The sequence below is a fragment of the Lates calcarifer genome, linkage group LG1, assembly GCF_001640805.2.
Source record: "Lates calcarifer isolate ASB-BC8 linkage group LG1, TLL_Latcal_v3, whole genome shotgun sequence".
Lineage (NCBI taxonomy): Eukaryota > Metazoa > Chordata > Actinopteri > Centropomidae > Lates > Lates calcarifer.
In genome coordinates, this window is record NC_066833.1 from 6,347,793 (window position 1) to 6,361,048 (window position 13,256).

Here is a 13,256-nt window from a genome sequence, read left to right on the forward strand (position 1 = left end):
CTCTCTGACTGTCTCCACCTAGCGGCCATGATCCACATCTGTCCGCGGTTCCTATCGTTGGTATAACTGCAATGATACTATACATACTGCCGCTGCTACAGCTAGCTTTCTAGTTTGAATGCATGTGTTATATTTGATTTTATTGTCCAACCCAACCCTTTTCCCATTTCCCCTGTACTAGCCTGTATGTAGCCTTCTTAACAAAAATTTTAATCTTTAACTAAAAGACTACCAACCAGGCCCTCTGGATACTTGAAGCCTAAGTTTCAACTTCTCACAACATGCACTGTTATGGAGTACTAATGATACAAATCATCTGAGCCATTTTGTTAAAAAGTATGTATATGAACAATTTATTGATATTTTTCTTTAAATGCTGTGATGAACGCGCTATTAAAAGGACTACTGTATCACACTTATTTCATGGTGAACATACAATTAGAAGGACATATGTCTCCCTCTGCTGGATAAAGGCTATAACAAAAGTTATATTCAACAAATATTTAATTGTAGGCCAATAACAACCAGCAAAAGTTCATTTTTATAGAGAATTTAGTTGGGGAAAATGGGAAAAATGTATATATTTACATTATACAACCAAAACAAATTACATGTTACCTAAAACTATTAAGCACAGGATATTAAAAGCAACATCTATTACATTACATTATATTGATTTTTTTAACATAAGCAGAAAGGTTCAGAATAACTTTCATTTTGATGCTGAAGACAGAAAATAAATTTGTTGTCAAATCTTTGAAACAGATAAATAATAATAATAAAAAAAAAACAGGTAGGTCCTTTAGCATTTTGTCTATATTCTTCAAAAATAATTACATTGGTTTGGTCTATATCGACTTGTGCTTATTTATTCTTATATATGTGGAACAAATGTGGGTGTGTCTTATAAACACATAATATTGCTGTATCTTTCTTAATTAAACAGTGGGAGATTATACATAAATGGGTAGCCTGTAACAGATTTCAAAATAAACAAAACAGTAAATACCACCACACAAACAGGGACAGAATATAAATAAAGTCTACATTCAAACGGCAACTTTCGTACAAGTTGGAGACAGCAGTGGTCCATTAACATATAGCTGAGGACAGTGGTTTCCAGAAACAGCAGCAAATTGATGAAGTTTCCCAAAATAAGTTTCCACTGTTTATAGTGAATGGATGTATACCATTCACTATAAACAATGGAAATCCTGCCTGTGAGAACAGCTCCTATATTTCTGATGATCCTAGAATCTGCACCCTGGACAGCAGTCGTGAAACCTGCAGAATTTACAGAACTGTAACCCAAACTGAACAGGAATGGAGGAGATCTTTGATTCTCAGTGATCCAGGTTATTGTTATCTGAGAAAAGTTGAATCAAGGGCAACTGTACTTCGGCTGTAAATATATAAAGATATTTCACCCCTCATCCAAGAGGCTTCTTCAATACTGGATAGTAGGTAGAAATAAAAGACTCAGTACTCAGTACTTAGTCAAAGTTTTCACTTCTTTGTAGCCTTGTTGAAATCCAGAGTCCCCCAAACACATGTACCTGCTGGAAAGTAAACCACAAAAGCAGCTCCCCAGCTTTGTCATCCACTAATAAACAGCATAAAGATGCTGACAATAAAATGTACATACTTTCATGGAGGAATAAATACAACTTTGAACCTACAGTAAACACATTGCCATAGGACCTATTCGCATAATATTGACATATACGTACAGTATAACTGACGCCAGTGATTTTTCCCACACATCTGTATAAAGGGACTGGTGCATCTGGGCCAAATTTTAAACAATAGCAGACTGTGGACATTTTTTGGCAGGTGTAGCAGGCATCAGGTATCGCACTCTCTTCCAGAAGCGTGAGTTCATCGCTGCAGCACCCCGTGAACCCTCTGGCCACCTCAAAGGGGCACTCTTACGGATCAGGTGCTGCAAGCCAATGGGAAGGTGGGTGTATCCGTGGGGCCCTGTGTCCCCAAGCTGGATCAGAATCACACTCATCTCCCTCTGGACCAGTGCATGGTGGAGCCCCACCTAGAAAATGATCAGTGACATCAGCCCAGCATGAGACAACAGTGTCTCAAAATGTGTCTATCAAAAAAGGCTGTGGGGGGGGGGGATATTGTGAGAAAAACTCAATGATGGTACTTTGTCAGAAACATTCACTAAATACATAAGTCATATAAATAATCAAAAAAGAAAGGGAGTATAGAATTTTTGGTATGGTAAAGATAATATTTCATGAAGATGAAAAATAAAAACACAGAGCAATATGTTATTAATGTTAGTTGCTCAAACAGAAAAAATTGTGAGACTCCTACCTGCCAGTCAAACCCCTCTAGTTCCATAAAGTTTTGGGGCATGGCTGTGATCTCAGACCCTGATCCTGAACCTGGGGTGAGGATGACAATCAGTCTCCTGCTCTGCCTCATGCTGTCCTCCACCAGCTCCAGATGGTCTGTGTAGTCAACAAAAACTAGGCTTAATACTATTACTATGATACTATATTAATACTAAAACCTTTTAAAGAAAAAAGAACAAGAAGGAAATGCAAGGAGAGTGTGTGACAGGGAAGAAATCATTGACTTTATTCATCATGATTTCTCATAAATTGGTCAACAAATTTGGGGACAATAAAATGACTAATTCACATTATGTAATGATATTACAAAAAAGCAAGCAAGTGAAGTGATGCAAGACAAAAGCTTATAAAGTGATCAAGCCTCTGTGTAACATTCTAGATGGTGTTTTAAAGTTGACCTTTCCAGTTGTTTTATCTGAATTTGTTGTCCAGCATCTCAGTACACTGTATACATATATTGGCACTTGTGTGTTCAAAACTACAAAAACAAACAAAAAACCTAAAAACTAAAATAAAATCCTGACCTTCCCCAGGTATGTCATCCCTCCCATGGATGAAAAGTCGATATCCACACTTTTCCTCAAGGACGGATGGCAAAGTCTGTGTGACAAACCGACACTGCGTGTCCTCAGTGGCTTTGTCCAAACACTGTGTCTGGTATACCACATAGGCATCGTACAACCTTGCATCTGTGAAATACAAACAAATTCATGGAAGCGGAAGTGTGTCAGGATTCTGATTTTAGTCTATTTAGTTTTTTTCATGTTTTTTTTTCTTCTGAGACCATTATTATCTATTGCAATTAAATGTGAGTTGTTACACATAAAATTAGAGTGCTGAATGTCAGACTGGGTAGGGACAGAAATCATGGTCGGGTGCTATGTGAGCAGACAGGGGTGGGAACCAAAGTATGCCAATCCCTGACATTGTCCAAGTGACACAAAATGTCACCTCTCTGGTGGGGAAGGAGCAAGAGGTGGTACAGGGGGTGAAGCATTAGAAACTAGGCATAGTTGGACTCACCCTCATACATAGCATTCACTCTGGAAGTAAACCCCTATGCAACTGCAAGTTTCTGAGAAAAAGAAACTGCATACTATTGGTATGCATTGGCATGCATGGTATTGCATTCCACTGTCAGAACTGATGTAGCAGAATCAGAGATAATGTCTTTTTTTATTCCACACATTCATCTTCTTTGTGAAATACTGCAATATAAATTGGTCATCCATAACAAAACTAAATACACTAAAAACATTTCTCTTCCATACCTTTTTTGTGACTACGTACAGGGAAGAAAGTCCTGAAGAAGAGAGTGAGGTCGATAGCAAAGCACTTGACCAGCACAGCAACAATCACACAGAAGAGCAACACGCACACAGGTCTGATGACTAGTGGAATTATTGATTCTGGAGAGGAAACACAAAAATAAAATAAATAAAATTTGTATGTGAGCATATGTATCATTAGCTTGGCTTGTGATAGTCAGCATTTTTCATATTGTCAACAAATTTGACAACAATCTACAATCCTGTCACTGACCTCCTCGTTTAAGAGTTAAAGTGACATTCTTCATCATATAAAAGGTGTTGCCAATGCATTTAAATTCAGCCTGAAAATCTTTAGCCAACACTTTATCAATGGTCAGGGTCGCAGTGGAGATGGTGTTCTTTGAAGGATTCTCAGTGGTCCTAACACACGACACAAAGTTTGGTTCATTAAAGTAAAGGAAACAAAAGTAATCATTAAGGTACATTACAGTGAGTGAAGTGCTTCACTACAACAGCCAACCAGGGGAAAAAAATGCACAAAATCGATATTTAAATTTTAAATATTCTACAGTTGCAGAAACATTTTTAGACACATTAGTGGCTATGGGGATGGGTGGTTCACTGCTTCAGTCCAGGCTAAAAAATTTCCAGAAATATTGAGTGGATTGTCATAAAATTTCACACAGTCATTCAAGGTCAGCTGAGCATAGTCTTTAACTCACTTCCCTTGGTGCCCATAAAAGATAAAATGTTTCATTTATTCAGTAAAATATCTTAACATCTACCTAAAGGACTGAAACAAAATTAGGTGTTCCCCTTACTTCTCCTAACCACCCAGCCATCAGATGAAAACCAAATGTCTGTACATGTATGTTTGCATGTTGTGTTTATGTGCTTATCCATTCACAAGTCAAAATATGTTTGAACAGAGATGTGCATATATTCAATCAGTTGTAGTAAACATGAGTGAACAGTATATTACAAATGTCTAATAAAACTATGCAAATGATAAGTTACATTTTGTAGTGGCACAGTTTTACACATTATACTAGTATGTTGTGAACATTTTTAATTAGTGCTGTACTGCTTTTGAGCAAGCTTACAAATAGGTGCTTTGACTGTATCCTTGCTTCCATCCATTGAAAGGGACTCCATTAATACGCCAGCTAGCATTACATTCACGTTTCGCATTAGTTCCGCAGAAAACAGAGCAGTTCAACTTGATTCCATAGCCTAGTAGAAAGATCAAGACATTATAAGATTTTTCAATTCACAGTGTGTGTCCTTACTGAAAAGTTTCAGAGTGATTCATTAAGACATTGCAGCTATTCCTCATTTATTTTACTTTGCCCCACTTTGTATGGATAGAAGTCCTTTGAGCTCTCACAACAGTAAATTAAAACAGTGAGATAGGTTAAAATTATATGAATGTATCCCAAGTAACTAGATTGAACAAAGTAACTACAAGAGACAATAGCCAACATTTCTAATGCTTTGAACAACAAGTACATTAAAACTCTGCTAGACATCTGAAAGAAACTTCCAAAAATTTTGGACTTAGTAGAGTGATATGGTGGTTTCCTCCACTATTTCACAAACTCTTGAATCAAGTGCCATGAAAATTTGTTCCCGTCATTCATGGTCCTGAAAGGAACAAAGGACATTGGTGATCACCTGTTTTTTCCTAAAATCCTAAAAGTTGATCCTAAAAGTCATCCTGACAACTTTACTGAACCATAAGGGAGATGTTTCAACAGCCACTGGATGGATTGTCATGAAATTTACCATCCATGGTCCTCAGAGGATGAACTGTATTATCTCTTGAGTTGTCCTCTAGATTGTTTTTGTTTGTTCTGCTTGTTTTGAATTCAGCAGGGTCACCAGTCCAAAATCTCTGGGTTCAGGTAAGTACTTTCTGATTTTGGAATTATTCAGTTTCTTAAATTTTAGAGGATCCCTATTGGTAGTTACACAAGTACCAACAATTCCTCTTTGATTCAACAAATGCAGTTCTATGAATATACTGATATCTCCCTGAAAAGCAACACTAATTCACTTATAATTACAATAAAATATAGCTGTAAGCAGGACTTGTAGTATTTGTAGTGCTGTGACAGCACCATGGTGTCATTAAGGAATGCTTTCTTACCTTCATCAGCAAGCTGCTCTTTGTTGGTCGGAGTGAGGATAAGTGGTTCACGATAGGCAACTTGATCTGTAAGAAAAAACAGAAAAAAAGACACATAACAAGATGAGCACTCCCATCTGTTCTCTTCTATCAGACACATGACAATGGTTATCATCATCAACTAATTACACAAAATATATATTTATATCAACTGTTTTCATTTCCAAAATGTTGCAAGTAGGATGTTTTTTTCCAACACTAAGGATTGCTTTGTAGAGAACACTAGCTCTTTAACATGAAATCCACACAATCTGTGCCAATACAGCTGGGCTGGGTTCAGTTTGACATGTGAACAAAGCTCGACTGGGTGTGCCGCTGAATTACATGTCACTGGCTGAACCAGTAGCTATTATCAATGAATTTCTGTGCCATACTGTACAGTATATCAAAAAGATGCTGGCAATAAATTCAACAATATCAACATATCTGACTTCTATGAATGCAAAACTGCCGTAACTGTTCTTGACAAGTGGTTCCCAAGCTTTTAACTTAAAAACAGAGCTTATATAGGATATGAAATCAAGATTTCCTCACATTACATTTGATACTTTTGTCCAAAGCAACTTACAGTAAGTGACTATAGGGCCTTCTGAATCACCATTGTAACTCACATAATCATTAGCTTTTAACAGTGGCACTCCCTTCACTGTTTTCTCAGAACATTTTTGCCAGATTCAAAAGGTGAAAGCTACAAAATTATTCATAATCTCTGTTGCAAATAAGTGGCTCTTTATCTGTTAAACTCGTTTGTCTAAGCCTAGTTTTATACTGAGCTGAACGCAAAAACTTGAACTAGCAATAGATCTATCCTACCAATGAGCCAAAGACAGTCAGAATCAGCACCAAACATTGCAGCAGTATTATAGTGATGCGTTCACTTACTCTTGTACATATTAAGGGGCAGTAGGTGATGCAAACATGCAAAAATGGTAAACAGACCATATGGTCAGTGACTTTGAATCTTGGAATGGAACTGCAGAAAATGATCTGAAGCAGCAAAGTGATTCATAATTTCCACCTCTAGGCCTTTAAGGTAATACATTAGCATACACTGAGTTAATTTTACATACATGCAAGAAGGTAGTCAAATGTGATGTTTGTTATGTTGATAGTTAAAATAGGTTTCAGATTCACTCCTGCATTTATTCATGCAAATGTAGTCATCTAAGATATCCCCATTTTAATACAAATTAGTGCAGTGACGATGTGGAACTGATTAAAATAGATGGAAAAATAGTGACATTAACATGTAGATATAGTGTTGGGGCTCAGCATACTCTAATCCGACTCAGGGTTTATAAAGACCTGAAAATGCTCTCTCACCTTTAACTTTTAGCCACCTGGAGCCTGACGTGTTGTACACTGTGTGATTATGTGTCCAGGTACAAATACAAGGTGTAGATGCCCTCATGATCTTTGATAGCATTTTCAACCCACAGGTCAGCTGCATGTTCGCCTTGAAGAAGACTGAAGTCCTGCAGCCAGGGCAGAAGAAGTCCCAAACAGTGAAATTAAAGAACTTCTCAAATAATGTTACATGACAGGAATTTGGAAACACAACAGAGGGACTTAGAGGGATGTCAATAGAGTGACTGCATTTTAATATTTGAATAACCACATGCTCCAATCATCTATTTATCCAATAAAAATGGTGAAAAAAAAAAAAAAAAGGAAAATAAGATTTGATGGCCTTAGGAATATTTTTCTTCAATTTGAATTGATAATGATAATTTAATGTAGGAGTTAAATTCAAATGAATGTAAGAGTCCAAAATATATTAGCTAATAATATAAAATTATTATTGTTATCATTATTATTGTTTGTGGTACAGCTAAATTTTACATGTCCGTTAGTCCTAATATGTATGTATGTATTATTCCCTCAGATTTTTTTTCAGAACAGACTGCTTAATTTGGTAACAATACATATATGGAAAATAGATGCAGTGTTCAGCTGGTACACTTGGGAAATACCCACTGTTTTATTGAGTTTGTAAGAGGGAACAAGGAAATGATGCAGTTGCTATTCAGTGCACAGATGAATGGACTTAAAAAAAAATAGACTTTTAAAACAAATAAATGAATAAATAAATAAAATCTAAAAAAGAACTGCAAAATTCAGTTAAATTAATAAACCTAGAAAACTGACAACATGAATATTTGGCATTAAATTAAACAGTGATTTTGTACTGCATGCTTTGTGCATTCTGTGTATCTTGCACACATCACACCTGCAATGTAAATTAAAGATTCAACACCCACTTTCCAGAGAACTTTATAGGAATTAACAGTTTCATATCAGTTCCGTATATCAGTGCTGTGGGCTGGGTCATTGCATCAGTTACAGAGATAAGGACATATTTTGCAATACATATACAAAAATGCAGATGATTAAAGTGGCACTGTTTCTATTGCCCAACATTTTCTTAAATTGCAGGTTGGTGTTTATTTAGAGTTTGTTCCTCTGATATTTATACCAGGTGTTACTGTAATCACAAGTGGCCATACCTTGTACCAGGTGAAATTTCCCCTAAATGTATCACATATTTCCCCTGACAGGACCTGGACATGGGACCATCATGTTCACATCTTGGCCAGTTGATTTCCAGGTAAACGTGGTTCCATCGTTTAGTTACATTGAAGACATCAACCTTTAGATAAAGGCTGCTGCAGTCTCCTGATGGATCTATGTGCCTAAAAGAGAAATACTCCCAAATAGCAAAATTATTTTGGACTAAATATACACCAAAGTACATCTTGTGTCGAGCTCTCTTCTCCTCTCAGGTAATGTTTCCCTCCTGTTAAAGCTGACATTAACAGTGGTCAGTATTATTTTAACACTGGCGATTTTGCTGTGTAAGGTTAGGCTCAGATGATGCATAAATACAGCATAAATATCAGATATTGCTTCCACATCTGGACAAATTCTGGTGCACACAAAGAAAATCTTTCTGGCTGTCAACCCACACTGGAGGATAACAGCCAGAATCAGCCCAGATGTGGAAGCATGGGCCAAGAACACAGGTGCACAGCAAAATAACCAGTGTTGAATTAACACTGAGTGCTAAATTTAACACTAGAAAAGTGTCTATATGTGTCCACTCTTTTCAGTGTTAAAATTTATTTTAAACACTACACCTTTGTGCCACCTACGTGGACATACCAGCAATGACCAAAATCATTTTCAGGAATTTAATCTAGGGGTGTTAGTTTTGATAAATCAAGTGTTAAAATAACACTGATCACCATTAAGGTCAATTAATGCTGACAATGTAACACTTGTGACTGGGTGTATACTGGGCCAGAAACTTTCACAAGAAACTTTTTGCTTGCAATATGTCCCTGTGATTCAGATCAGGGACAATATTAACAGATCATCTCAGTAGAAAGAATGTGTTTAGAGTTGCTAAAAGATCACGACATGACATGTGTTTGACATTCTAACCTCACTTTCCAAAGTCAAATATTTTGTAGTGTTCTTACCGGACAGTGTAAATGCCAGAGTCCTCAGAAAGGAGGTTTAAGAAAAAGATCGCTCCTCCGTGGTAATGTATCCTCTCTTTCTCATCAAATGAGATGGACTCAATCTTTGAGTTGTTCATGGTGTTAGTTTTATACCATGTGAACTGTCCAGCTGGGGGGTTGTCCTCAAAATCATCAGGCATAAAATAAAATGCTTCACCTTCCTGAAGGACAAATGACTTGTTCTCATAGTTCTCACACTGGGACTCTGCTGTCTCTGAATGAGTGAGAAGATTTAATGATGATGAAAAAGAAAAAAATTAAAAACATAAAATTAGTAATTCTGCATGTAAATGGCTATTGCAGGTAGCCATTGTAGGAGTCGTATGTTATTACAACACACAAATATGTTATCACAAATATACAGTTGAATTCCAAAACAGCTGGGCATCGTTCTTTTAAGTAAACATCACTCAAACAGGATAAATACTGAATTTGTTTGTTTTCAGCTGTGGATTAATATGCATTTTGTGCTGTGAGTGAGTATTGTCACAATTTCTGCTACAACCCTATTGATCTTGCCTTTTGTGCCTCAGAGCTGCTATTCTCCTGCGACTACACTTACACTAGCCGTTTTTTATGTATAACACATGCAGGACATGTTACAGTGACAAACTCAGTGCTGTAGGCTATAATTCAATAAGGTTTCCTGTCCAACACTAATAATATAATAACATGAAAGGAATATACAAGTTGAGAAAGTTGAGCCATTAAAATAACGATAAAAAGGAATTGTGTGACGGGTCCAGAGTAAATAACATTCGGACAGAAATGTATAGTTTCCTGTCCGCCTTTACCTTTTTAGTCATTAATTAAGTAGAGAATTCTTTTTTTTTTAATTCATTTATTAGAGGGGGGAAGGATTTCAAAACAGAAGTTTTGGATCGTGTCACAAACATAAAAACAGGAGCTCTGTTGTGTCTACATATACGTGGATCTGCCGCAGGGTAATTACAACGGTGTGTTGCTTTAAACGCTGCGGTCCAGTGTATCCTATGCTAAAGGAGATAAGATAGGAAGCACTGAAGCTCCTTTCCTTGACATTTAAAGAATTTGACCATTTCTTATCATGGCTGCCACTGAGATAGTTCTGGGTCATCTCACTCAGTTAGGAACCTTCCTAAGCAAAAAGGCCTATTGGACCACTGCCTCGTTCTCAGTTTCCTGCATTTGGGTCCTCTTCCCAGTTGTCCCACAGTGGCACTGGTATTTCCACCAGCAGGATAATGTATGTGGGACTGACTTGGTGAAACATGTCACCTATTGTGGGTCATGGCTGTTGGCAGTCAGAACAGAACAATCTCTATGGCACAGAGTAGTAAGATGTATTCGGCTTTGGCTGCACAGATAATGCTTGTTAGTAGTATCAGTTTATTGCTGATTTTGGTCTTTCTATGGGATTTGTTGACAGCAAGAATAAAATTAAATATCACCAGCAAACCAAGACCATTATGCTGTATTCAGGCCCCGTCTCTTCTAAATATACTAATTACTGTAGAATACTCCTTTATGCATACATTATATTCAGACCACTGCTTTTCCCCATTAATATATTTTACAGTGGTGGCAATTTATTGATTGCTACCACTGTAAGGCCTTGGAGGCTTTCCACTTAATGTGAAGCTTCAGCACTATAAGTGTACATTTGTTAACACGTTGTTTTCCTTGTATTCTTCTTCATTATTATGTATACACTACCTGCACATTCAGATGTAGACATCACTGCAAACATGAGGAAGAGAAGCTGAGATGTATCCATTATCTGAGAGAGGTAGAGTACATTAAAAGTTAAAGCATGTTTTTTTGCTTCTTGTCAAATAATGACAGGCTGTGTAATTGGGTAATTGTCATAGTCATGCAGTGTCAGTCCTGCAAGAACCTGCAGCCACAGTGCTGCTTCCTGAAGCTACCAACCCCACAGAATGATAACATCATGACAGTTTCAAAATAAGACTTGTTGGAAACTCAAATGCCACACACTTATCAGAAGATGTACAATAAATTACAGAAAACATTATGTGACATTATGTTGGCCCTGATATACAACTTTCAGAAAGATGTAAGATTACCCTTTTAGACTGCTTGACTTTCTTGTGCTTGATTTTGCATACCTGGATACTTTTTTTTGCCACAACTATCCACGGATTAATCTTTATGTATTTATCTTTATTTACCAGTTACAAACACGTATCAGCAATTGCACAAGCATGCAATGGAAAAAGTGATGTCCTAAAATAGCGTCTGCACAAGATAGAAGGATCTTATCTTCCACATAGCAAGTTCCTCTCCTGATATGACTGAAAAACTGTATGTTTAGCAAAACATTGATGAAACACACTGTTAAGCACATCCCTTCCAATTAAATACAATGTTTCATAAAGACATCCACAGCAGTAATCAACCTTTGAAGGGTTATCATCTCTATGTATGAATTTAAAATTGAACTGTCACTTTAAAAAAGAAAAGAAGAGAAGAGAAGCAAATGGTTGCTTTCATGGGAATTAAAATGAAAGTATCAATTTTGAAGAAACACTTTGGGCAACAGGTGAAGATGAGTGACATTTGTGTTAGTGAGCAGTTTCCTGTTTACACATCTATCACAGAGTAAAACTGGCTCACTTAAAGTGTTTCAGACACTTGAGGACTCTAAAAACAAATAAATACAAATAACATCCTGCAATAAATTCCGGTGTCATTTTTTTTAAAACCTTACAATAGTAGATGAATCCAGTGTAAATACTTTATTGCTGCACTACAGTTGCAAAATGGAGACATTATTGCCACTCTTTTTGCCTATTAAAATGAATTGGATTTAAAGGTCTTACATTTTCTAACACTAATAAATCAAAAATTCATAAGATACTGAGCTTAAAGCACATATTTTATTTCTTTTGCTTTGGCCACTCAAATCTTAGCACAGTTATGATCAATTTACACTTACAGTAAAACTGCTGCAACTGTGTGAAAGATGGCAATGGTAACTAATGTACCCTCACTGAACACTGTTTAAAACTTTAAATAAATCTAATACAGTAAGTACAGTTTGAAATAAACATACAGCATTATAGTACTAATGAAAACACTTGCTTACCTCATAAAAGTGTGTGTTGACAAGTGGAGCGGATTCAGTCAGACTCTCAGTCAGTGTTCTCCTCCTGTCTGTATGATTTTATACTTTCTCTGCTATCATCCCAGCAGAATTGGATGGCTGAGCAGCATCAACTTTGCAAGAATATCAGCTTACACACACACATACACGCACACACAGGGGGGGAGGGAGAGAGAGAGAGAGAGAGAGAGATACAGTCACATAATGATGCATTTGTGTGTGCATCACATATTGGCAGAGTGAGCTTTACCTTTGACATGATCCAAGCATCTACTGTCCATATTACATACTAATACTATAAAGCATACACTGTGTACAATTACTGACAGTGCACTTAGCAGTTTGGGTACTAAAATGATACTTAACTTACTCATACCTAGTTGAACTTAACTCACAGGGAATTATACAAGCGATGTTAGCGATGGGCATTACATATAATTTCCTTTAGACCAAAAACTGCTAAAGTAGTGCATTATCATTATCATCCTTCATGGTGAGAAAACTGAGCATGTAACAGGTTTGTTTAACAAAACTCTCTGACATGGCAAGTCTAAGTGTCCTTTTCGTGGAAAAATATTCACACATTATCACAATTTTGTGTTTGGAGCCCGTGGTTCCTAAAAGATATACTAAGTTGTGCTGTTTCCAAAGTACCAATCAATAATTAAAAATAGGACAATCACCTTTATTTTGTATCTGAGAACAGTAAAAAAAAAATCACAGCATTCAGAAGTGGATACATCTCATTAAATAATTCAACTGGCCAATGAAAAGATTATTAATGCCAAGACA

General features: G+C 36.6%; 1 protein-coding gene across 1 annotated transcript; it reads right to left on the reverse strand.

Annotated features, from left to right (window-relative positions):
* Positions 1–853: 853 nt before the first annotated feature.
* LOC108897041 (interleukin-1 receptor-like 1) lies at positions 854–12,603 on the reverse strand. The gene is given in 15 exon segments (XM_018696421.2): positions 854–2,047; positions 2,335–2,471; positions 2,900–3,064; positions 3,647–3,784; positions 3,918–4,066; positions 4,750–4,879; positions 5,796–5,861; positions 7,158–7,227; positions 7,229–7,309; positions 8,342–8,383; positions 8,385–8,442; positions 8,444–8,527; positions 9,317–9,572; positions 11,054–11,117; positions 12,447–12,603. Coding segments are annotated over 14 exon segments (1,686 nt in total). The 5' UTR covers positions 11,115–11,117; positions 12,447–12,603; the 3' UTR covers positions 854–1,798.
* Between the last annotated feature and the right edge of the window lie 653 nt (positions 12,604–13,256).